This window comes from Oryzias latipes, chromosome 8 (genome assembly GCF_053564925.1).
Source record: "Oryzias latipes strain Hd-rR chromosome 8, Olatipes_Hd-rR_3.1".
In the NCBI taxonomy this organism is placed as follows: Eukaryota; Metazoa; Chordata; class Actinopteri; order Beloniformes; family Adrianichthyidae; genus Oryzias; species Oryzias latipes.
Genome location: NC_136244.1, coordinates 19,252,031 through 19,278,889, shown reverse-complemented (window position 1 = coordinate 19,278,889; position 26,859 = coordinate 19,252,031). Strand labels below are relative to the sequence as shown.

Below are 26,859 nucleotides of genomic sequence, written 5' to 3'. Positions count from 1 at the left end.
TGATCTGCAATCATCAGAGTTTGGATTAAATGGAATTGATGATAACATATACATTGTGACCATCATAAAATGGTTTCATGTAAATCATTTTTTACTTTCCACAAAAAGTTTTGGGATTTATACAGTCTTTTTTTCAGCAAACTTGTTTCCAAATTTAGTGTAAAAAAATACCTTAACAGCTGAAAAGAACACTCAATTTGAGTAAACCATAGATAAATATTATCTCTTTATTTGGCTAAAAAATTCCTTTGCAGTGCAAAAAAGCTATTTGTTCTCTAATATTACAAAAAAGATGGCTTTAATTTTTTCTTCATTTAGTTAGGTTTTTTTTAGTCAAATAAACATGACACATGAATGTTGTCCCATCCTCTGTAACCTGCTATAAGCTTAAAAAAAAGTTTTTGCATATAAACACATATTACTAAATTTTAAGGCTATTACCTTAATTACTTAATTAATTGTTTGGTGACTATACATAGTTGTCAAACTTTGTAGAAAAATCTAAATCATTTGAGTACATTTTACATGTTTTTTTATACAAATTGTAAAAATTACTGTTGATTTAAGGGTAGTGTGAATACAATTCACCCATAATTATGAGGTAACAAATTTTCTAACATATATGAGTCATTTTTAATCAATTCAACCCTCTTGTAGCTACTATTTGTCTGCAAGACGCTGCATCAGAATGGAGTGGAAGGAGCTTGTGACATGTCGACTGTTCCTAGGTCACTGCTTCAGAGCATGTTCAAACGGCATTTTTGGTCTGCTCATGATTCACAATGATTTGAGTAAGGAAATACTCAGAAACACAATTTTAAGCTTAATTGTCTTTATATATTTCTCCGCTATCATGAGAAAATGCCACAAAAAAACGTGTTAAAAAACACCAACACCACGATTTTCATTGGAGTGGGTCTTTTAGAATTTTTTTTAAGAAACCTCTTAAAATGGTCATTTTTGTTTGCAAGTGTGCGTTCTGCACGCGCGCGTGCGCACATGCGCCTAGATTGGTGCGTGAGTGAGTGAGAGAGGGAGGGAGAAGGAGGCGGGGTGATACGAGGCTCCGGGACTCCTGGAAAACTTTTTCAAAAGTTTTAGGAGGTGGAAGGAGAATCACAGCAGTGGTCGCGCTGCTGAGGGTCGGGACCGGGAATTAACGCTGCGCTTTCCGGCAAAAACGTTATATTATAATAGCTTTAAAAAAAAAAAATCCCTTTGGATCCATATTTTTGTACCAGTAACAACAAAGGATGTATTTCAACTGAAAGTTCTACTCGAAACGCTGGAAACTATTCCTCAGAAATGGAAGGACATATTCCATGGATTATTTTGTCATTTTTACTCTTTATGAACGTCGGAGAGGGTAAGTTAGATGAAGTAACTTATGTGGGATGAATTAAGCGGGTTTTTGGATCCACAGGTGTGATGGACATGTCCGGACAGCGGTACCGGCGTCTCATCACTGAATTTTACTTTGTTTTTTACTAAGCTTTTCTTTTTCTTCACTTCTTCTTGGTTTCTTCAGTTTAGTTGCACTCTTTATTAGTTTTCCTTTCTAAAAATTTAAATAGAAGAAGTTTTTAAGGCCGTTTTAAAGAAGCAGCCAAAGAAAATAGCAGTTTGCTGGCACAATTTAATTAAATTGAGTTTAAATATATACATGTTTCTTTGTAGTATCTTAAGATATCAATAAAACACTTAGTATGTTTTTAAAATGTCAGAAAAATCTCTTTAAAAAAATGCAGTCTGACAGTCAGCATCCCTTATCGGACAATTTCTAAGACAAAACTGAAGAGATGCTTTATTACTGCTGTAGTAGATTGGTGTTGATTTTGTTAGAATTCAGATATGGTTTTTGTAACCTTTTCATTATTTTGATTTATATAAAGTATAAGTAGATGTTGTTATCAGTTGTGGATTTCTAACAAAATTCCATTTCCCCCCACAGGGTTCCATTGTGTAGATAGATACACACCTTGTGAAAATGGAGGGACATGCATTGATTCATCCTGCATGTAAGTGTGAAATATAGTCTGCTATTCATTTAAAAGATGCACTGGGATAACTGTATGGTTTCTCTCAAAGAGTTTTCTAATAATGTCAAATAAAATGCAAACTGGTTATTTGCAATTAGGTTTGTCAAATCTCAAAGTTGTGACTTTTACTCTCAAGCAATCATTGTAGCATGTCAGATCTTTTTTTTTTGTGCTGTTGTACTTTTGCAGCATGCACAACTTGGCTGATGTCTGAAAGATTTGACAAATTGGCTCCATTTACAAAGATGAGCACCATCAAGCCTCAAACCTTTTGGCTGATGTCCTTGTGTCTTGCAGGGTTTTTGAGAAAAATCCCTTTTCCTTCTTTCACTTGTTTATTTAAAATAGTGCAATATTTTAACACTTTTCATGACTTAGTTAAGTTTTGACCCAGAATGTGAGTTTATGTTAAACTTTTCTAAAATAATTTGACTTTGTTTCTGGTCTGTTCTAACGGATGAGGCTTTGGTTTTCAAATCGATGAAGGGGGTTGGACAAACCCTTTTACATTGATATAGTTAAGTAGCCCACAGTGTTATGCCCAGAAGTCATTTGCCCTTTCTAACAGCCTTTAAAGTGAAGGAAACATGCTTGAGTGTTTCAGATGAAAAGGGTGGACTTCAAGGTTCACAGTTTGCTAGCTTTCCCCTGTAGATGGAAAATGTCCTGGTTTATTGATGAGTTGCTTTCATTTTACAATTTTGAAGATGTCAATGTCAAACCAACACCATAAAAGCACTTTGAAGCAAGTTGAAGCGCATTTGCTCAAGAGTTTTAAGTCTTTGTACTTGAGTTGTAGCTTTTACACTCTAGCTAATGTGTAACTTGACTGCAGGTGAATCAAGGAAACACCACCCACTTTTTTCAATCATTAGCTGACCAGGTATCATCGGGTTAATGTGTCATTGATTCAGTGAAATCTTTTCAAACCAAATTTATAGGAACATTTTTAATTTGAACATTCTGTAGATTGTATATGAATATTTTTTTAATATGTTAATGCTGAGTTGAACATGTGTTAAGGAGCATGTAATCACTATGTCTGGACCATGAATAGGAGTAATTAGAGTATAAAACAAATTTAATAGATGGGGGCTCAAATGATACAGCATAGAAAGAGTTCCATAGAGGTGCGGAGCATTGGAGCGGAGCGTGGACACATGAGAGTGGTCAGACCAGTCCTATGAGTGCTGGAGTCACCCCACCCCTTCCCATGGGAACATGGAGAAATGGGAGATCCAAAAACAGCAGAAAAGATCCATTCTTCCCCCAGATACCTGGTTGTAACCTGGTACCACAGAAGTGAGTGGAGGGAGGCCGAAAAGAAAGGCCACAGCAAAGCGAGGGGGGGGGGGGGGGGGGGGGTTGGACAGAATAGAGATTCAGATAAATGTTCTGGCATTTACGAGGAATTTCGAAAACACAATGTCAGGACAATCTGCTGCCCCACAGAACAACCCCACTGCTTTGTGGAGGGGCATATTTCTGTGCTTCTGCTTATTGTCAAGCTAATGTGCCATTTAATTTGTGTTACAGGAAATGGCTTCTCAAGTAACAAAAATGTGTTTCTACAAATGCATGTGGGAAGGACCATCAATAATTTCCCAGATAATAATATATCTTTTCTTTTCCCGCCAATTAAACCATGCTAGTTATCCCTCTACAGCTTTCAGATCACATTTGTGTATTAGATAATTGCGTTTTTTAGAAGCTTTTAAATCTTGGTTTTAAAAAGGCAGATAATTATTGTTGCAACCACTTATTTTTTCTTTTCTATTGATTCAAAATGAGGACTTGTGTGCTGTTTGAGTATTGAGGAACACCTGAGTTGTCATGAAGATGTGTCAGCGGGTCGTTGTCTTGAGCTCTTTAGTTGGAATATGACTGCTACCAAAGTAGTAAACTGTGGTTTTATCACTTCAACAGTAAATATCTTCCAGGAATCCCAGCCTTTGCTTTAATGTCTGCGCCTGACAGTGTTTGGCTTCAAATGTCACAGAGAACGCTGGCTTCTAGGTGAGCAGTCAGGAAGTCTGGCCTTTGGCTCTCAGCTCCACCCTGTGAGCAGAAGTGTGTGGCGTGGAGATGGCCACAGCATTTCTGGAGAGGAGATAATTAGGCAGATCGAGAGGGTGTCATTCAGAGTGGATCCAGCTGGAGGGATTGAACTGGGGGTAGGGAATGGGTAGGAGGAGGGGAGTCAACGACGGGGGCTACTGCATATAGGACAGCTGGTGGATGTTGTGATGGTAATCCAGTGAAGTCAGATCCTGACAAAGGGAAAGCAGAGGGCCAGGTGCTGCCATTGAGCAGTCAGTCGCCCCCATACTGCGGGAGACAAGCTTGTGGAGGAATGAGGCCGGTAGCCCACAGTCCCTCTAGCACATGTTGCCTCTCTCACAATGCAGCAAAAAAAGGGGTCGCTTTCTCTCTCTCTCTGAATATTTTACCACCTCTTGCGACTCATCCTCATTTGGAGCTCAGCAGACGACCACAGATTACAAGCAGCTCCTTCCTCTCAGATCCCAAAGCCAAGTGGAAATAAACATGGACCCTCTCTGGTCTGCGATGCATGAATAACTACAGTTGTCCACTTTATGTTATTAATGTTTCGCCCTTGGCCTTGGTAGCAAAGTCAGCATATAAATCGTAGATGTTTAGTCATGACCCAAAGCTACTTCCAGCCTCTTAAAAGCATAATTAAAAAGGACACGTCTGACATTGATACGGAGCAGAAAAACCAAACAATTTGGACTAAAGTTGTTGGAGTTGAAAGAATTATAACTTTGTTTAACTTTTAGCACATTAGACCTTTTTTTGGCGGAGATGTTAGCGTCATTCATTTAGGTTAAAATGCAAAATATTTACCTTATCCATTGTTCTTAAATCATAGCTAATAACTATAAAAAGTGAGGCAGAAATACAGATGGAAAGGCACCTATTTACTCACAGGCAACATCAGTGAGACGGAAAATAATGTTAGTTTAGTTTACGGCACCTCGGGGCTAGTGTTTTCTTTGGCATCTTTATGGTGGATTAGAAAGGAATGCTTAGTAAGATTCCTCCTTTCCCTGTGGTGCTTTTAGGGTATTGTCTCTACCTCCCATCCATTCACCCTCTTTGCCCCTTCAGGAATGCCTTTAACACTGTTAGCCCAGTCTCATTGGAAATTGGACTGACTTGTTTGATTTGCAATTTGTTACCCTGCAATTTTGTGAGGCCACATCCAGCCCACATTACTCATGCTGCCCTGTCAGGCAGATGGACTATTGTCAAGTCGTTACCCAAGAAAACCCGTGCTCTGCAGACCAACGAGATTCAAACAAATGGCAATGCTCATATCCATCAAGATGTGTCTGACAAAGTGGTTCAAGATTTGAATTCAATGTTCCATCTTCTGCTTGGGTCATGTTTGAAGACTAATAGCTGTGGTTCCCAGGCCCTGTCAAAGGAAGTGCTGCCTTCTGACCTCTCTACAACGCACATCCTGTCTTATCTCAGCAGCTTTTGCAGCTTATTGAGCCTACCAAGGCCTAAATGCCCCCCAGTTTTACTCATATCTTGCTACTTTTTATTACATTGCTCCCTGCCTCCGCATCAAAATCCCATTTTTGTGTGTAATTACGTTAAACATAGCTGTTCATCTCAGAATACAAAGATGAAACTGGTACTCCCTCACATAACAGGGAAAAAAGTAGCTTAAGCTTTTCCATTGTTGTGTGTAAGAAGGTAAACATCATTTTGAATCTCCATTTTTCTTGTAGTAATCAACATTGGTCTTATGTGGGGATAAGCTTGTCTTTGAAGTCTCATCCCTTGGCTGTTTCTTCTTATCCGAGAGACAATCATTTCTGCAGAGATATTCCGGCAGGTCTGATTGGAATAACTTAAGTCTGCCTGCAAAATTTCCCTCTTCCATCCCTCCGTTTTTGGATGGGTCTATTATTAAATGAGCCCAGAAAGCATTTGCTTTTCCATGGGCAGACATACTTCAAACAACTTGATTTTCCCCACATATTTTGCGAGTCTTTCTTTTTTCATTAGGGAATTCTTTACACCCTTTTTGGGAAAAAAAAGGCTTCCTAGTTACTATATTGTAAATTTGTTTGAGTATATGTTAGTTTTGCTTTAGTGTGTCCATCAGACAGCCTAGTTTCAAATCTCCAGTCCTCCTTCAAGTGACGGCACTTGAGATAGTGAGCATTCTCTGGCTGTTTTCCTTAACTTATCAAAAAGAACCTCTGTAAGTGCCCTATAAACAAGACTCCTTTCAGATTTGGAAGCGTATAGGAGTCTATGCTGGTCTCAATCTCTGTGACAATTTCTGTCAACAGTTTAAAGTGAGGGACATGGTTAATCAAATGCTGTGGCAGACATTCATCCCTCATGTGCAGAAAATCTGCTACAAAGTGAATTTCAACACATGAAAAGGTGTTTTCTAAAACGCAGAAAAGATGCAAAGCCTAATGGTTACAAAATCCTACTTGCTTTGTTTGAGAAAACAGTCTTTTTAGTTTCAAAGTTGAGTGAAAATCTGGTTTGCTTTAGGTGGTAGGGTGGGGTTTGTGGTTGTATTCACAGGAGAATGCTTCTGAAGACCTCAACCCTGAGATCCATGCAACGTGGTTATGGGCAAACTCATTGCTATTTGAAAAATGTTAGTGGAGGATTCTTCTACACTGACATTGGATTCTGATTTGTTCAACATCACATGTGAATTACAAGTAAAGCAATAAAATTGCAAGCATGTGTCTGTTTCTTTTTACAGCAATATCACTGAGATTTTCTGTGTCTCATTGCAGGGAATGTGTAGAGTCCAAGAAAATGTCTGGCAGCATCATAGAATTCTGTTTTTTATTCTTGCGTCTTCAGCTCTGAATGGAGAAAGTGTCGGGGTGGGAACTATTCACATCAGTTCTCGCTATTTTGAAAGATTTTCTGTTTTTTCCTTTGTTACCGTACATTAATAGCTGTACTAAGGTGCTCTGGAAGGTCTGTAGAGATTGTTTTGCTCTTTATCCACTCTTTATCAAAACAGTTTTAAAAGACTTTTCTTTGGTAGAGAGACAAACAACTGATTTTGGACTTGATTAGAACTGAGGATGACCCTTCTGGATTGGATCACTGCCACCAAGCTAAGCTACCTGCATTTGGGGGGCAGCCATTGCTCTGAACCGAACCAACTGTCCCTGCAAAACTGTCTCTGATCGGCCTCTGTTTCGCACCCTGGTGCTGCTTCACCATGGGTTACTGTTGCCAAGCTACAGCCCAGGCCTTGAAAGACTAGTTGCCCCCTTCTCACTCAAACTCTCCCTACCCCCAGCAACCACCCCCCAACACTTTTATACAAAGGAGTTTAGACTACTTTAGTTCTTTTATTTGGGCCACAAAACATTTCCCAACCCCCAATCTGGCTCTTTGCAGGGAGAAGGTACAGCAGAGGAGACTGTTTGATAAAGGGGGGTGACCATGGGCTCCTGTTGGCAGTGTGGTGTCAGTGCAGACTGCCATAAAGGACTCGGTCTGGTTCCTGTTTGATTGTGCAAAAAAAACAAAAGGGGGGGGGGGTGGAAATAGGCTATGACGAGGGAATCAGAGTTTTCCCAAAACCATTTTCATCCTCAAAAAGAAAAAAAAAAATGAGCGAAGTTTAAGGCCTCCAATTTGATTAAGAGTTTGGAATTAACAAGCTCTTAATCACAATGAAGTAGTTTTACTTTGTGGTATTTCTGTGAAGTTCTCATTCATTTAGGTCGGGTCATCACAAAAAAGGCCTGTTTTGGTCTTCTCCCATTTTCTACATCGGAAGTACCTCCGGGTTAAGAAGGCTTTTTGAACTGGTTGTTTTGTGTAGCATGACTGTGTGTTTGAACCGTGCCGGAGATTACAGCCTCTTTGTTCACAGGTGAGCCACCTTCTGACCTCTGGCAGATTGGCTACCATTGTGTGTAAGAGGATGAGCTCGAGTTGCTCTGTTGAGATGAACCAAAAAGCAGGAAAACTGGCATTGTATTACATAAGTGTAGGTGACAGAAGTTAGTCATATAAATCAAAGGGTTTAACACCAACGATGATCTTATTTGACGCAGTACAGTGAGACGATCGGCACAGACAATGAGATTGTTTTGTTTTTTCCAAAGGTAGAAAATGTGTTGTTATCCATTACCATGTCTTTTCTCATTCTACTATATCATTTCCTCAGTGGGTCCCAGGTTTCATGCTTTCTCTCAGAAGCTGAAAATGGTTGTAAGTTTTCCCTCTTTGTGCTTGGTGTGCAATAATTGTTGCATGTGTTTTGGTTGGTTGCAGTGGTGCCTTTTATGCAACAGTTTTGATTAATGTGTGGTGAAACAGACTCAATTGCCAATGCATGTCATTTGTGAAAGATGGCAACATTTCTGGAGTGAGCTTGCTGCTGATGCTGTTCAGTATGTGTGTTGGATGATAGTCCCATGGGCAAATCTGCACAGTTGCTGAGGCTTAAAAGTCTGGCAGAAGGAGTTCATGCCAGACGCACAGAGGTTCTCTGACAGATGTGGACAGGTGGCAGGATCACAGCTGGCGAATACCCTCACATGTGTTGACATGGAACGATTACCCACTCTGGCTGTCTCTGTGCTGCACCCTAAGACCCCGTCCTCAAATGTTGTACTCTCTTCCTCAAAGGTCAAATGTTGACAACCACAACATATGCCTCAGAAGCCTGTTGCACAATAGCAGCCTGCACCTGCCGTTCACATCCGGCACAAACAGAGTCATGGGTAAAAGCTTTTACATTACATTGCCATCTGCTTCTGTCTGTACTAGAATCTACAAGTTTTAAGGAAGAACTGTTTATTCTTGAATGCATAAAAGGTGATCTTGGACAAGGCTGCATGTTTTTCATAAACTCAGAACCGTTATCCCTCTGGTTTGTGTGTTATGGGAGTAGCATGCTGGCAGTGAGTCAGGTCTAGACAAAAGAATGTGTGTTTTGGCTGCTTGGTTTGATACGCGATTCTCGGAGAGAAAAGTGATTTATCAGGCATTGCTACTATCTTCATTCCTCACACAGAATTAGACACACATATTTACCAATTTAGGAGAATAAACAGCAATCCTCTTATTTTGCAACCAAAACACACTTGTATTCCAAATACTTTTTATGATCTTTGTTAAAGGACCCTCATGTTTTTTCACTTAGTTTTTCTTTTTTCAGTTTGGTATTAGTGGAACAACAGCTTGTAGGGATTTTAGATGTCCAGCTTCCCTCTGCACTCAATTGCCCACAGTACAGAGAGGTTCCAGGAAAATATGAGATTCTTTGTTTCAGTTCTTTGAGCAGGTTTGGTCATCAGTGCTTTCAAAGACTTCTTTGTGCCACATTTGTGTTTCATTTTCAGTGACACCCTGGATTCCAGACATAGTTAATTTCCCTCTAAATAAACCCAGCCAAACCATGACAAATAGCCATAGGGACCATGGGTGGAGGGAAGGAGGTGATTGGTTGGGTGGAGGGCTTGCTTGTTCATCTGTGAGGTTGTCAGGGCAACAAGAACTGTGCTCTAAAAGTGAGTGTCATGTTTTTAGTGCAGGGAACTGGAGATTACCAAAATATGACATGGCATTCTTGCTGGACTAAACCACTCTGTACTACTGCTATGTCTTCCAATCGGACCTTCTCAAAGGAATTTACTGCTGTAGAGCAGAAGCACTCCACACTCTGGAGCCTGAGTGACATTATCATCACAATCAGATTGGGGGACCTCTGACATCTGACCTCTCAGCACACGAGAGAAGGGAGTTGTTTCAGGAGAGAGCCAAGCTGCTGTTCAGAGAAGATTTAGGAGATGGAAAGAGAAGCTGTTGTAACTGCAGGCTGTTTCTCAGCATGGGTGTTTGAGCCCAGCTACCCAAAAATGCTTCAGTTGACTTAGTCTGGTTTGACGTAGGAAACCTCACAAAAATCGTAGAATATTAACAAATTATTCATTTCCACAAAAAAAAAAAACTGTCTTAGTTCTGCTTTTGTAAAATCTGGGTTAAGTAAATTTCCTGTCAATCATTGATTCTTACTCCTCTGGTTATTCAGTTTAATTGTTAAATCTGCAGAGTTAAAACAAAAAATTAATGAGGCAAATAGATTAGGAAGAGCCTTTCTTTTTCCTGGTTCAAAGGATAAACTGCCTAGCATTTCAACTATACTCTTATGGGAACAAACAAAACCCTCTTTTACCTTGCCTAAAGGGTTCTCTCATGTGAAAGAGGAGACTTGGGCCAAGGGCAGGCCAGAACCCAGGTGTCACTGCCCTGTCACCAGCATCAAACATTACTTTTGAAGAGGGGGTTTGTCCCACTGTGGGTGTAGTGTTACAGGCTTGGCTGATCTCCTTCGAACCTGTTTCTGCGAGAGCCCTGCAGATAGACTTCAATGTTCCTTCACATGTGAAACAATACTAATTTATCTTACAAATACACCATACTGCTACACCTATACCAAGTGTAATTCAAAAGTGACACACCTTGTGAGCAAGATATTTTTGTGCAATATTGCATTGTTTCGTCATACTACAGTCAGTTGGAGGAGGAAACGTTCTTTCACACAAATAACACAGCTGTTTGTCTATTCTGTTAAAGATTGCTTTGTGCAACCTGTGTTTTTCTTGTGTTGGGATTCGTTTAAAGTTGTTAAGATCGCAATCTCTAGATGTGATCCTTTTTCTCCGACAAAAAAAGAACTGCAATGCAGAACAATTGCACCATTAGAGGAATGTTGCTTTCATTGGAATAGGAGATGTGCCTTCTGGAAATGTCCAAACCTTCCTAATGAACAAAACAATCAACAGTATGAAATCTCTGTCCTCCCTTAAGTTGGAATATTGAGTAACGTCTTATATGATTTGTACTTATGAGGCAAACTGGCTCAAAACAAAGTCATCTCAGGTCTCAGGGATGTTGTTGAAGGGATGAGTCAAGCAGTAAGTCTTGCCAGTGGAGACCTGATAAACCAGTCTTGAGCATGATGAATACTGATCTACAATTTACAGTCATTGTGCTGTCATATTTTATGCATTCTAGTTATTACTTTATGTTAACTCAAACTTGTTTAAACAACCTACTGTGTGTTTGCTAACATATTTATACAGATGTCGACCTGGATTCATTGGCTCCCTTTGTCAGTACCGAGATCCTTGTTCTCAATCGTCGTGTCAAAATGGGGCCGCTTGCAAGAGCCAGGTTGTCAAAGGTATCCCACAATACACGTGTGTATGCCGAAGAGGGTTCACAGGTAAGACTCCATTTTAGAAAGACCATGTAAGAGTTAAGAGTTTTGTTTGAACTAAACATGTAATTAAAACCCAGGTCAAGACTGCTCCCGCATTGATGCCTGTGCCACCAGTCCCTGTGCCAATGGAGCCCGTTGTGTTAATTGGAATGACCAATACAACTGTTCCTGCCCACCTGGCTTCCAGGGAAAAAACTGCCACAATGACATAAACGAGTGCCGCAAACCTGGTGTGTGTCTCAACAATGGCCTCTGCATTAACATGAAGGGATCCTTCCGCTGCCAGTGCCAACCAGGATATAGTGGCCGTATATGTGAGGTGCCCACCTTACCCTGTGCCCCATCTCAGTGCCTTAATGGGGGTACCTGCCGACAGACCAGCGACCACTCTTATGAATGTGCTTGCCTGCCAGGTAATATAACTCATAAAACAACATACATTATTCACTTTTCTCATCTCCTGATGCAAGATGTATACCTTTATAGGTTTTCTCAGCAAGATGACGTAGATGTTACTGGGAGTTAGTCTTCTGTCTACAGTCAGTTTCCCATCTGCTATAAATAGATTTTGTTAGGAGATAGAATGATGGGAGAGTTGAAGAGGCGGCATGCCTGTAGTCCTCTCCACTCAGTTCTTTTCACAACAGAAGGAATTTACTTTATGAGCCTTCTGGTTCCCACTGGGGAACTGACAGGAAATGTCTCCTGCTAGAGAGGAAGTCATTGAAACTGTGAGAGATTATAAAACAAGCAAACATGTAGAGGGGTGCAGACCTCTGAAGAAGGCAGAAGTCACAGCCGTTCCTGGCACAGTGTGGGAAAAGTCAAAGGAAAATGTAAATAAAATGACACCTTTTGAACTTCTTTACTGCACACTTTGCTCCACGCTTTCTTTTGTGTGGGAAAATCTGACTCAAGGTCAAAAGGAAAAAAATGTTTACTGTCCAGAAGCAGGACGACTGAATGTTTGATAAACTCCCAGTTGGTGTTTGCAGCTCTTTCTGTGGATCATAACACAAATCTACATTTACCCAGGGTTTGAGGGGCACAACTGTGAGAAAAATGTGGATGACTGTCCAGGCCACAAGTGCATGAATGGAGGATTATGTGTGGATGGAGTCAATACCTACAACTGCCAGTGTCCCCCAGAGTGGACGGGTATGTCTCCAATGAAAAAAAGTCCAAAATATCAGTTCAAATCAAACTGAAGTTGATCCAATTTACCATCTAACCACTGCAGGACAATACTGTGCAGAGGATGTCAATGAGTGTCTCATGCAACCCAATGCTTGCCACAATGGGGGCACTTGCTTCAACACAATTGGCGGACATACTTGTGTATGTGTTAATGGGTGGACTGGAGATGACTGCAGTGAAAACATTGATGACTGTGCAACAGCCGTATGCTTTAATGGGGCCACCTGCCATGACCGTGTGGCGTCCTTCTTCTGCGAGTGCCCCGTTGGAAAGACAGGTGAGTACATCTGGTAAACATCATTTGGTTCCGTCTTCACTGCAGCACCTCCATAATGTGGAATTTATGCTCTTAATGTGATTTCTTTTCATAGGTTTGCTGTGTCACCTTGATGATGCATGTGTCAGCAACCCCTGTAATGAGGGCGCCGTGTGTGACACCAACCCCCTTAATGGCCGAGCTATTTGCACCTGTCCTGCTGGCTTTGTGGGAGGAGCCTGCAACCAGGACATGGATGAATGCTCCATTGGTAAGTTTCCCCAATGACGTCATATAAGGGTTGCAGTAAAATACTTTGGTTTATAGCCTATTTTCATTGACTGGTGTTGTTATCCTCTATTAACAGGTGCAAACCCATGTGAACATTTTGGGAAATGTGTGAACACAGAGGGCTCATTCCAGTGTCAGTGTGGCCGAGGATATGCAGGCCCTCGCTGTGAGATTGACATCAATGAATGTCTTTCCATGCCCTGCCAGAATGATGCCACCTGCTTGGACCGCATTGGAGAGTTCACCTGTATTTGCATGCCAGGTAATCAAACTTGTTAAGAAGCCCGACATTAGAAGGTTTTTTTTTGTTATTGCATTGCTTGATTATCCCATTTGACATGTTGTTTAGGTGAAAAATATATTTTTCATTACAAATGTGCCAATGTTCATTTGATAAAAATCCACAGCTGTCTTCAGTTCGGTCAATCATCCTCATTGTATTTCAGAGTCTGGTATTCAGATCTTATCCTTTCTTTCTTTTTTGTTTCACATTTTGTGAATGTGGGGATGTTTAGAAGTGAGAGAGGGAAAGCGTTCCTTTCCTGAAACGTTATCACTTTAGACACCTGTTTTCCTGACTTCCATCACTGAAAGACTCAACAGCATTGTCTCTTTTGGAAAACATTGGGGACACTTTTAGATTGTCAAACTTGAGGATTATAATGCTGTTTTAATCATGTGAGGTTCTTATTACATTGCAGTTAACTACTATAAAATTGTGTGTTTTTGCTTGTGTGGCAAATGCCTGTGTGGATTGATAGCGAAAAGATGACACAAACTGAACCAAATCCATGAAGTTAAAAAAAAAAGGTTTAATTGAAAATTGTCAGAGTCTGGGTGCATAACGAAAATAATTACAATGACAACAAAAAGGTTTTATAAGAACAGTTTAACATCTAAATGTTTAATTGGAACTCAGGTGCTCCTCTTAGAGCATTGTGGAAACCCCCACTTTGAAGGTGCTCAAGCACATCTTTGCACTCTTCACTGCACTGTACAGATGAAGGGGCATTAGTTTGGAATAGTCTGGACACTCTGCGACAAAAACACAGGGAAACTCTCACGCACAGTCCTACATGCATCCTGGGGTTTTGGGAGCTATACAAATTAGAGCTGGGAGTCGGGTCTATAGGACTAAATGTGAGGGAGGTTGAGCAGTTAGGGGGAGGAGTGTGCTGTGAATACTAATGAGGGGTAGAGTGGTGGGAATGGAGCCGAACAATAGGGCCCCTCTGTGTTCCACTTTGCACCCCTCATAGACACAGAGAGGGAAAGAGGCTTTTTCCCAGAGCCGACCCCTCCCTCCCCCTTCTTTTCCAGAGACGGAACCTTCCTCATCTCCCTCCTCATCATCAGTTAGCCTGGCAAAGCTCATGTGGAGCCGCTGATTATTTCTGATTCTATGCTAGCCTCTCCCAGGGGCAAGTCCCATTCACATTCAGGTTTGCCTCAATGGCTTGCAAATGTAGAATGTATAACATGTATCTGGTCAATGTGACACTGACCTCGGGAGGGGTCAGTGTTCCATACACAGCAGGGTGCAGCGATTTCAACTTTAGTGGAGTGGGAACACTGAGTCGCTTCAAGATCTAAAGCTCTACAGAGATCTGTGCCAAATCTCCTCAGAGTTTAATATACATTCTATTCACTGTTCAACCCAGCCTACCCTCCCTCCAAGCTTTGCCCAGTCTTAGCATAGCCAAACAGCAACAAAAACGAGAAAATGAAATCATGTTGAACTTCTTTCTTCCAGGCTACACGGGGACTTACTGTCAGACGGACATTGATGATTGTGAAAGCAACCCATGTGTAAATGACGGCGTCTGTCGCGACACGGTGAATGGCTTCACCTGTACCTGCCAACCAGGTGCGTTTGTCAAAATGTTACATTTCATATCTGTCATTTTGAGTCAACAATAGGAAAAGCCTGAAATCCAAAATTTCAATGTCCCCAGAAGGGAGGTTCAGCCTTGCTGTTTCTGCCTGCCGCTGTTTAGAGCTACCACTTGTACAAATAGGCAGGCCCAAAGGGCTGCCTATCCTCCTTCCTGAACAAAGGCACTATTGTGACCCCCGCTTCCCTCCTCTGTGGAATGTGGAAGGGACAGCAGTCTCCCTCATCTAACTGTGGTGGTGGTGATGGCGGTGGGGGGGACAGCAGTCCCGTTAATGAGATTCTTTTCCAGGTCCGCAATTTACATCTGGGACAGACGTCCCCCCTCCACCCCCTATCTAGCTATTGAGCCAGTGGAGCTGATGCAGGCAGTAGAGGAGGAGGAGGGAGGCTCCCCAAAAGAGAAAACAATCCCACCGTCTCCCCGAAGCCCCCCTTTTAGCAGCCAAAGCAACAACACCCACAAACTATCCTGACACTGTTAATCAACTGAGCAGTGTGCTACCAATTCATCCTTTCCTGGGCACCGTGCCCAGTACTGTCATTCGAGCCTGTTCAGTTTCTTTTAGAGAAATAAGGATTTTAATAAAAACAATTATTATTATAGTAGTTATTGTTCGATATTTTCACCCTTTTCTCAGATGAGCCTCTGTTCATGTTCTTTTCTCAGAAAACGGCTCAATGTGTTGTTCTGTTCACTACTTGTTTAATGCACAGATGGCACGTCGTTAACCAGTCGAGGCATTTTCTACCCCTACCTTAGCCAGACATCACTAACCTCACCAAAGGCCTCTGCCCTCCTAAGAAGAGTAGAACTGCCCTCTGACCTAAGTGTGGACCCTTTCACTGGACCGTCTGTCTGACCCCTAACCTTTGTGTTTGTATGTCCCAGGGTTTAGCGGCACCATGTGTCAAATCGACATAGACGAGTGTGCTAGCACTCCCTGCCAGAATGGAGCAAAATGCCACGATCGGCCCAATGGGTTTGAGTGCCGCTGTGCTGAAGGTAAGAAAAGTCTCAAGGTAGTGGCTGTAAGTGGATAATGCCTAGACACAACAAAACTAAAGAAATCTCCCCAAGCAGAGGAGCAGATGATCCTTAATCACTTGTTTGGTCTTTGTTAAGCATTCAGTGTTTGGGGGTGAGATGTATTTTTATGTCTTCTGTCCAAGAAGACCAACTTGAGGCCCCTAATCCCCCTCTTTCCATCATTGGCTCTCAGGATCATGGGGTCACTAAGGACCAGCGGTTGCTAAGAAAAGAGCCATGGTCATTACCCCGACATCTGTTCATCTTTTAAACCCAAATGCAACACCCTATGCTGCTTTTTAACTTTCATTTAATCACATTTAGCCATGTACACCTTTAAAAACACTGAAATCTATGTAGACTTTGTTATGGATGCATAAAATTGGCTGCCTGTCTGCAATGCTGCTGAATACGGTTAGCACCTTCACTTACGGGGGAGCTTACTTCATTGTTTCAGTGGCCAGCTGCTTGGTATTTGCTGTGTTTGTGGGCCCCTTGTGTTGAGTGAAGTGGGCCTGTTTGACGTGGAGCTGACCATTGTTCCCATCACCACTGAGAACAAAGGCAGGACTGGGAGGCTTGTGTAGGGTCCTGCTTTACTGCTTTGCCCATCTCGGAATTGCACTAGAGACATACCACAGCAAGATAGAGCCTTGCTCGACGCACAGGCAGGGTTTGTTTGGGAAGCACTGAGGGCTGACCTGAGAATATCACAAAAAGTAAGGAAGAGAGGGACAACTTAAAAGAAAGAAAATCTACAAGAAATAGATAAAAACGTACATAAAAATATGAAAAGAGCCAAATGGGTTCCAGATTGCAAAAGTCCCTGACCCTAACTGTCCATTTTTCTTCTCAGGTTATGAAGGGACTCTCTGTGAGAGTAATATCAACAACTGCCAGCCAGATCCATGCCACCATGGCACCTGCATAGATGGAATTGCAAGCTACACATGTAATTGTGATCCTGGATACACAGGCTATCGCTGTGAGAATCAACTCAACGAATGCCACAGTAACCCATGTCAGAATTCTGGAAAGTGTGTAGACCTGGTCAACAAGTACATCTGTCAGTGTCAGCATGGAACCTCAGGTGGGGGAAAAAATTGCTAGGCACTATTAATAAACCAGTGACTGAAGATATTCTCTTTTCTGTGTCGATGTTGATATCCTAACAGTTTATTTACTTTTGTCAACCTGCACTGTAAATTCAAAAATGTTTATGCAAAAATGTAATCTACTGGTCTTTTCACTTCAGGTACAAACTGTGAGATTAACTTTGACGACTGTGCCAGTAATCCCTGTGATTATGGCATCTGCAAAGATGGCATCAACCGCTACGATTGTGTCTGCAAGCCTGGCTTTACTGGTATACCGTCAACTCAAAGCACACATTGCTGATGGCAAAAATAACCCTTTTACTCTGATCATACTGATAAACTCTTTTTTGCTCAACAAGGTCCGAAATGCAATGTGGAAATAGATGAATGCGCCTCCAGCCCTTGTAGGAATGGTGGAACATGTGTTGATGAAGAGAATGGATTTCACTGCCTGTGTCCTGAGGGGTTCAAACCCCCATACTGTTACTCCCAGGTAGATGAATGTGGCAGCAGCCCCTGTGTCCATGGTTCATGCAGAGAGGATATCAATGGGTATGTCATGGCCAGCTGACATTTCCAAACTTGCATCTTTCAGATTGTCTAATCTCCCTTGTTTGTTTTCAGTTACCGCTGTGACTGCGAACCTGGATGGGTGGGGAAGAACTGCGACCTGGATAGAAACGATTGTTTGCCAAGTCCTTGCCAGAATGCTGGCACATGCATTGACAAATTAAACGGTTTTACCTGCAAGTGTCGCCAAGGCTTCATAGGTAAGAATTTTAGCCAAGCATTCATTAGTTTTCAACTTCAAAGGTGGCACAAAAAATAGTGAAATTCTCTAAAAGACCCAAGTAAAATGTTGCCATCACCTTCAACTTGAACAACAAATATTTGGTTCCCTCTAGTGGTGCATTTAAGTATAGCATGCAAATAAGCTACATGCTGTCAGCTTTTTTGCTAAATTGTCACTGTTGTTTCATAGGTAACCTCTGCCAGGTGAACATCAATGAATGTGCATCCAACCCCTGTCTGAATAAAGGCACATGTGTGGATGGTGTGGCAAGTTTCACCTGCGTGTGCGAGCTTCCTTACAGCGGACCCACTTGTGCAGAGGTCCTCACCCCTTGCTCCCCTAACCCATGTGCCAATCATGCAGTCTGTACCCACACGGCTGACTATCTGGGCTATCAGTGCAACTGCCAGCCAGGGTGGCAAGGTTAGGAAACTTGGCTCAAAATCGTCTTGCACGGTAAATCTGTTTGTGATTTTTTTGAGTCACGTATAATCCTTCCCATCTTTTGTAATTTCCAGGTCAGTTGTGTAACATAGATGTGAATGAGTGCATTTCCAACCCCTGCAAAAACCGTGGGACCTGCACTAACACGCTCGGAGGTTTCGTATGCTCTTGCAGAGCAGGATTTACTGGACTCACTTGTGAAACAGACATCAATGATTGTGTTCCTAGTAAGTGGATGTGTAAAGTTAAGGAAAAACTGATTGATAATCACTACTGGATGTGACTTAAGTTTCACTCTCCTTCTGCTCCACTAGATCCCTGTCTAAGTGGTGGGTCCTGCACAGACGGTGTGAATTCATACCACTGTAGCTGCCTGCCAGGCTTTACAGGATCCCGGTGTGCTCTGGAGATCAATGAATGCCAGAGTAACCCCTGCAAAAATGGAGGTACTTGTACAGACTATGTCAACTCCTACACGTGCACATGTCGACCCGGTTTTACCGGCATCCACTGCGAAATAAACATCCCCGACTGTACTGAAAGGTGAGTTTTCGGCTCAGAGAATTTCTTGTGCTCAACCTGCGTTTGTATTTGTGTTTTGTATCAATGAGAATGCTAAAGAAGCTGGAAAATTTAAGCCCCTGCTTTCACTTGTGTCTGCAGCTCTTGCTTCAACGGAGGAACATGCACAGATAAAATCAATGGCTATTCCTGTACCTGCCGCTCAGGCTTCACTGGGTCGCACTGCCAATACGAAGTCAATGAATGCAACTCCCAGCCTTGTCTTAATGGAGGCGTTTGTCAAGATGGCCTGGAGTCCTTCCGCTGCACTTGTCCCAAAGGTTATACTGGCAACCGCTGCCAGGTACAGGATAAAATCTTTTCAGCCGCCCCCAAGGCAGCTTCAGCTTTAGGAAGTTCATGTTTTATTCACACTATTTCTCAAAGCTTCCATTGGTCTCTTCCTTTTCAGACCCCAGTTGACTGGTGTAGACGCTCCTCTCCATGTCAAAATGGAGGTCGCTGCAGACAAAACGATGCTTCTTTTACCTGCGAGTGTAAAAACGGTTGGTCAGGACATTACTGCGACATCCCCAGAGTTTCTTGTGAGACAGCTGCTCGGCAGAGAGGTATTTTCATTTTTTGTCTGCGAGTTTCTGCTCCTAAGAAGCAATTTCAGTCAAATTTGCTTTTTAATCTTTAATTAGGGATCCAAACAGATGAATTGTGTCACCACGGGGGTCACTGTGTCAACACTGGAAATACACACTTTTGCAAATGTCCTGCTGATTACACTGGCAGCTACTGTGAAAGTCAAGTGGACCACTGTGAGGACAAACCTTGCCGTAATGGCGCCACCTGCAGGCCTTACGTTGGTGGATATCAGTGTGACGTGAGTTCAGTTGTTCTTTTCTTCATGGCCACATTGCTCGGTTAGTGTTTTAACATGTTTTTAAGAGTGTGTGTTTGTCACGTGGGTGTCATTACAGTGCATGCCAGGCTTTATGGGACAGAACTGTGAGAGAGAAATCAATGAGTGCCAATCTCATCCTTGCCAGAATGGAGGCACATGCATCGATCTAGTGGGGCATTATATTTGCTCCTGCCCTCCTGGCACACTGGGTATGCAAGCAGAAACGCTAGAGAAAATGTAGACCCAAATCTACTTTGTAGAAATAATACCCATCATCCATTCTTTTACAGGCGTTCTCTGTGAGATTAATGAAGACGACTGTAATACCCCCGTGAGGCCGCGCAATGCTCCCCCGAAGTGCCTGAACAACGGCACCTGTGTGGACAGAGTGGGTGGTTATCGATGCAATTGTCCCCCTGGTTTCACGGGAGAAAGATGTGAGGGAGACATAAACGAGTGCCTCTCCAACCCCTGCAGTCCTTCTAACAGCTTTGACTGCATACAGTTACCCAATGACTACCAGTGTGTCTGCAAACCTGGCTTCACAGGTGAGGAAAAGGCCTTCTCCTCATCCTCTCAAAGTGCTGGATGTCTAGGTAAAGTGGCTTTAACATCGACACTGTGTCTCCAGGTCGCAGGTGTCAGAACAAGTTCAGCGTTTGTGAGTCTCAGCCATGTCAGAATGGAGGAGCCTGTTCTGTAAGCAGCAGCTCTCCTCTTGGATACACCTGCACATGTCAGCTTGTAAGTCTATTTATTCACTTTGCACACTTTAACTATTCTGATGACAAAATGATTGTGCCACTAAACAAAAAGACTGACAGAAGTGCATTACTTCATGTACGTCCTCAGGGATATATCGGTCCAAACTGTGAGAGAAGCATGTCCTGTCGGGAACTGTCCTGCTACAATGGCGGCAGCTGCACACTTACCTCCAGGGGGGCACGTTGCAGCTGCCTGCCAGGCTATGGCGGCCCCCAGTGTCAGCACCGTAGCACTGAGGGATGTTCCTCCAAACCATGCCGCAATGGAGGGGTTTGCACGGAAGAGACCAGCTATCCTTACTTCAGCTGCCAATGTTCTAAGGACTGGGCTGGGAAACGGTGTGAGCACAAGTCGCTTGTGCTTCAGGTGCCCACGTGTCCTCTGTCAGACTGCCATCGCAAAGCCAATGACAGCGTCTGTGATAAGGAATGCAACACATTTGCTTGCCGCTGGGATGGAGGGGATTGCTCCCTGGCAATGAACCCCTGGGCCAATTGCACAAACCCCATGTGCTGGCGTGTCTTCAACAACAGCCAGTGTGATGAGGCCTGCAACAACGAAGACTGTCTGTATGACAACTTTGACTGCCGAAACAAAGAAAAAGTTTGCAAGTTAGTTCAACTTCACTAACAGAGATTTCTGTCTTCATTTCTATGAACCAGCAGGCAGTTAATCTAATCCTTGTGCTTGCTTTCCTCAGTCCCATTTATGAAACATATTGCCTCGACCACTATGCTGATGGCAAATGTGACGAGGGCTGCTTCACGGAGGAGTGTGGTTGGGATGGCATGGACTGCGGTGGAAAGTTTCCAGAAGACATTGTTGATGATGTCCTGGTTTTGGTAGTCCTTCTGCCTCCAGATGAGCTTCTCCGCACCAGCTCAGCTTTTCTCCATAAGTTAAGCATCATCCTGCGCACTTCGGTGCGCTTCAAGTTGGACCAGAATGGAAAAGCCTTGATCCGCCCATACACCCGCCGGGAAGGACGCTTCAAACGGGAATTAGAACCTCAAGAGGAGGTTATCGGGTCAGTCCTTATAAATGTTGAAGCTGTTTGCCTTTTCTTGTAAACTACATTGCATTGACAACTTTCTTTGTTTCCCAGGTCCATTGTTTACTTGGAGTTGGACAACCGTATGTGTTCACAGGGCTCCGAGGAATGCTTCCCTTCAGCTGAAAGGGCTGCAGAGTATCTGGGAGCTTTGTCGGCAGTTGAAAACCTCCGCTTTCCTTATCCCCTGAAAACAGCCCGAGGTGAGTTTGGCTCAACTAACAGAAGAAGAACATGTTTGAAAACAGGCACAACTACATTTGTCATTTTTTTTCCCTCACTGCAGCTGAAAAGATCCAACCTCCAGATGTGGAAATGCCAACATGGGTCCAGCTAATGTTTGCAGGAATGGGGTCCCTTTTCATTTTGGTCCTCCTCGCGATAGGCATGTTGATGACTCGCAGGAAGAGGGAACACAGCACCCTCTGGTTCCCTGAGGGATTCTTCCTCAAAAAAGAACCGAGCAGTAACAAGAACCGCAGAGAACCTGTGGGCCAGGATGCTCTTGGAATGAAGTAAGTTCTTTCATGTATAAATGTGAGCTCTGACTATGACTACGGTTGCATTGGGATTGCTTTCCTAATGGAATATCTTCTTCAACAGACACATGCCAAAAACAGTGGAGGAATCTCTTCTTGGAGATCACAGTGACCAGTGGATGGATCCAGACTGCCCTGAGCCAAAAAGAATCAAGGTTACTGACACATCCCTTTATATCACGAGTTGTCTTTGCTGTGCAAACATGCACAGAAGTCATCAGAATGCATGTCACTATAAACTCAGGTTGAAGAACCGAGCTTGCTCTCAGACTGTGAAGATGCAGTGGACTGCAGACAGTGGACACAGCATCACCTTGCAGCTGCAGACATCCGTGTACCACCTACTATGGCCCTCACACCACCTCAGGGAGAGTTTGAAAGTGACTGCATGGATGTAAATGTCCGAGGCCCAGGTTAGTAGGAAACTTATTACATACTCAGCTTTCTTCTGTGTGTGAATTTTAATGAGTTTAAATAAATAATCTTCATCAACATCCTAATTCTTTTTCTTCTTCAGATGGTTTTACACCACTGATGCTGGCGTCCTTCTGTGGAGGCGGCTTAGAGTCTGAGGTGGCAGAGGAGGAGGAGAGTGAGGAGTGTTCTGCCAACATCATCTCCGATCTGATATACCAGGGTGCATCTCTGGCCGCTCAGACAGACCGCACCGGCGAGACGGCCCTCCACCTGGCCGCTCGTTACGCCCGAGCTGATGCTGCTAAGAGGCTGCTGGATGCTGGGGCTGACGCCAACGCTCAAGACAACACAGGACGCTCTCCACTACACGCTGCAGTGGCTGCAGATGCACAGGGGGTTTTCCAGGTATGCAGACACTAATCCAATTGCTTCATTACTCATTAACATGACACGTATCAGTGAGACTGACAAGACTCTCTTTCAACTGTAGATTCTGATCCGGAATCGCGCCACAGACCTAGACGCCCGCATGTATGATGGTTCCACCGCTCTAATCCTGGCTGCACGGCTGGCAGTGGAGGGCATGGTAGAGGAGCTTATCACTTGCCATGCAGATGTCAATTCTGTTGACGAACTGGGTAAGCAATTACAATTTTCGAGTAAGATCCATCACATGTTTGCATGTTTAATGTTTAAAAAAAAAAACCTGATATTTATTCCTGATGTATGTTGTCTGTTTAAGGTAAATCTGCCTTGCACTGGGCTGCAGCTGTCAACAATGTGGATGCCACTGTAGCCTTGCTAAAGAATGGTGCAAACAAAGATATGCAAGATCTAAAGGTACGGCATGAGTTGTGCTGTCTTTGAGTGATTTCACTGCATTTTTTAGAGTTGGGATTTTGCATCTAACAGTTTCTTTTGTGCCTGTCTTTGTCAGGAGGAAACTCCTCTCTTCCTTGCAGCCCGTGAGGGCAGCTGCGAAGCTGTGAAGGTGCTGCTGGCTCACTTTGCAAACAGAGAAATTACTGACCACATGGATAGATTACCAAGAGACATTGCTCAGGAGCGAATGCACCACGACATTGTGCAGCTTCTTGATGAGTATAACACAGTAAGGAGTCCCCAGGGCCACGGAGGGGCTGGACATCACCTCAGTGGCGGGCACACTCTGTCACCACTCATGTGCCCTCCCAGTGCCTTCCTTCCCAGCCTCAAAAACACACCACAGGGCAAGAAAAATCGCCGGCCTGGGGCAAAGGGGGTAAGTCTGGGAAGCCAGCATGCTGCAAGCATGAAAGAGTCAGTTAAGCCCCGCAACAAGAAGCTAAGCCTGGACATGCAGAGTGCCTTATTGGATAGCTCAGTTACTCTATCCCCAGTTGACTCACTGGACTCACCACACGGTGGAGCGAGCAATGCTGGCTATATGACCAACCCAACTTCTCCTGTGACCATGCAGTCACCCGGGCTTTTCCACTCATCCATGTCGGTTCCAAACACCCCAATGGTACATAGCAGCATGTTGGAAGGTGGGGGGCCCTTCGCTGTTTCTCTTGCTCATATCAATGACCTTGGAGCGGGAGCAATGTCCTTGCAGGGTCGTGTCTCTATGCCTTCAGATGTCAATCACGGGTATGTGTTGAGTTCAGGCCAGATGGGGCTCAACATGGGTATCGTCAGTCCCGTCAGTGTGCCCTTTGACTGGCACAACCACATGGCCCCTTCGTCCCAGTGCGGCCAGCAGATTGTGAATATTGTGCAAAACAGCCAGGCGGGCATGCATCCCCAGAGTTCAGCCGTGCAGCAGCAGAACATGCTGATGCACCAACAGCAGCTGTACCGCAGCCAAATGCTGCAGCCTACACCTGTTACCTCCACACCCACCATCAGTCCAGTCAAACTGCCTTCGATTGCTGAGCAACAACAGCAGCTCATTAATCACAGCATCCCCAATCAGCAAAACATGACCCGCATCAGCACTTCTACTCCACCAACACCTCAGACCACACAGCCCCCACCATCTTTTTTCCAGCAGCAGCTGCCTCAGCAACCCTCACAGCCTCCTTCTCAGTCCAGCCAAGGAGCGACACAAGCATCCCAGCCCCCTCAGCCTCTTCCATCCCAGTCCAGTGCCGGCACTGCAGGAAAGGAGGACTACCCAACCCCTCCCTCCCAGCACAGCTACACATCCACATTAGATGCTACACCCAAGCATTACCACAATTTGCCCAGTGAGCATCCCTATCTGACCCCATCTCCAGAGTCTCCTGAGCACTGGTCCAGTCCTTCTCCTCACTGCGTCTCCGACTGGTCAGATTCTACCCCAAGCCCGGCGGTTACTGTCCCCAACCAGACCCAGATTACCCAAATTCCAGAGGCAAGCGGCAAGATGCAGGTGTTTGCGTGAAGACCCTCTGGCTTCTGCTCACTAAGGGACCTTTGGTAAAAGGATCTGTGGACAGACTGTCAAGCTCCGTTTGGATTTTATAATGTCCACCTGTTTCCAAGATTTTCATTGGAGTTAGGTTGACAGTGTTTGTCACAAGGACCGTCTGCTAGTAATCTTTGCAGAAAAAAAAATAAAATAAAATAAAGGGAACTATCTGTTGTCTGCAAAAACAGCAGGCAATTTAATGAAGTAATTCTGTTACAGATGGACTTGTTTTTATTATTAAAAATATATGAAGAAAACCAAGTCTTTAATGTCAAAGACTTAGGGACACTATCCTAAAATCTAACATTTTAAAAGTAGATAAGAGGAAAAGAAAGTGATTTGTCGAAGGGAATTCCTTTATTTTATTTATTGTTTTTATGTATCTCAGCGGCTTTTTAGTTTTCTCTCTCTTAGCTTCTCATAAGTGCCATCAAAACGGTAAAAGCTGTATTAGAAATACATTTCAAAAGTTGCCCTGGGGTAGTGATTGAACCGATTGACTGTTTTAAATGTGGTTTGAAAAAAAAAAAAGACTTTCTATATAAGTATTATAAACAAGAATGTAGATAAGTGTCGAAAGCACTTCAAGTGACAAGCCTTAAAGGGCAAGTCAGGGTCAAACACAACCATGAATATTTATAATATATGATGGCGTTTAATCCATTTCCTTTTGGTAATCCACGTAAAGAAGCAGAGAGATTGTTGGTTCTTTTTTTTTATACCTTATCAGCGATGTAAAAGGGGTCTTACTGTCAGTTTTACTGCCTACTGTTTATTTATGTTTCACACAAACCTTTTTTTTTATTTTTTTGCCTGTAAAATTAGCCTCTCACTGCCCTCATTTTTTATACTCTGTATATTTGTGGAAACCCATGAATAACCTTTTCTGAGCATCACTTTAGATGTATTAAGCTATGCTTATATCAGCTGCTATCTCGTATCTTCCCTGCAAACATTCCTCCAGTGCTCATGTCTTGTTTGGTTTAGACGCTGTGCCTTTAGGTGACACCCAGACTGCTTGATTTGGTGAATCCTGTCCCTACGTGGACGGAACGGACTTCCTGTAACCGTTGAGATCGGGGCTCTCGCCTCGCCTTGCTCGTGTTTGCAGCGGCGCGGAAGCCTTTGAGCATGGCTGCTGGGCTGTGACTGCTTATGCCCTGTCACTCCTCAGGGAGGTGTTTTATGGCATGCAGAGAGGAACGCTTCCCCTGCATCTACAGCAGCTTCCAGTCCAGAAGCCATAGAGCTGCATCTTCACGCGGTTGTTTAAAGAGACGCAGGAAGAAGAAAGACGGAAAAAAGAAAAAAAACACTACTATGTAGTGCTGAGCCCTGTAAGGTTTTGCAAAATTCTCCGACGACTTTCAGCTCGTGTAATGCAACTTTATTTTCATGTGAGCTGAACAAAAAAAAGAGAAGAAATTCTCTGTTCAACATTTCGTGCACATTTCAGCAAAGTCTTTAGAAAAACGTAGAATTTTGTAAAAGTGACCTTTTCATTTTGTTTGAACACAAGCAGAGGTGAGTAGGCTACTATTTTTGGTGACTTTAACAGCTAGTTGTTTCCTAGACTGAGGTGTCATTGTTCTATTCTGTTCACCGTAGATCCAGCTACTGTTCACTCAGACCTGGGAAGTATGTTGATGTTGGGCCAGTTCCCAGTTCTCACTTACAAGTGGAACAGTTCTTTGTTTTGGTTTTTATATATAACTGGTCTTCTAATTTCCCCACAGGGTCGCACTAAGTGTTTTTTTGTACATTCAGCCTCTGCATTTCTGTTTGTAAATATTTTTGTTCTTGGTAGATTGTTTCCTGAGGAGTCTTATGTTTCTAAAATGATTGTTATGTACTAAAAGGACAAAAATAAAGTGTACGTCATTTAGCATTATATAAAACCAAGGCTGTGACTGATGCTTTATTAGTACTGATA

The 26,859-nt window shown here is 43.3% G+C and overlaps 1 protein-coding gene across 1 annotated transcript; it reads left to right on the top strand.

The window, feature by feature from the left end:
• Positions 1–1,077: 1,077 nt before the first annotated feature.
• Positions 1,078–26,824, top strand: notch3 (notch receptor 3). The gene is made up of 33 exons (XM_011478062.4): positions 1,078–1,366; positions 1,952–2,018; positions 11,165–11,307; positions 11,382–11,717; positions 12,340–12,462; positions 12,545–12,778; positions 12,873–13,028; positions 13,125–13,310; positions 14,802–14,915; positions 15,835–15,948; positions 16,829–17,062; positions 17,228–17,338; positions 17,429–17,621; positions 17,694–17,839; positions 18,052–18,285; positions 18,381–18,533; positions 18,621–18,849; positions 18,970–19,171; positions 19,280–19,436; positions 19,515–19,699; positions 19,797–19,929; positions 20,011–20,268; positions 20,352–20,464; positions 20,573–21,096; positions 21,186–21,512; positions 21,591–21,739; positions 21,823–22,051; positions 22,140–22,230; positions 22,320–22,488; positions 22,593–22,897; positions 22,983–23,130; positions 23,235–23,332; positions 23,430–26,824. Exons 1-33 carry the CDS (start codon positions 1,306–1,308, stop codon positions 24,897–24,899), a joined length of 7,392 nt encoding a protein of 2,463 aa, XP_011476364.1. The 5' UTR covers positions 1,078–1,305; the 3' UTR covers positions 24,900–26,824.
• The last annotated feature ends 35 nt before the right edge of the window (positions 26,825–26,859 follow it).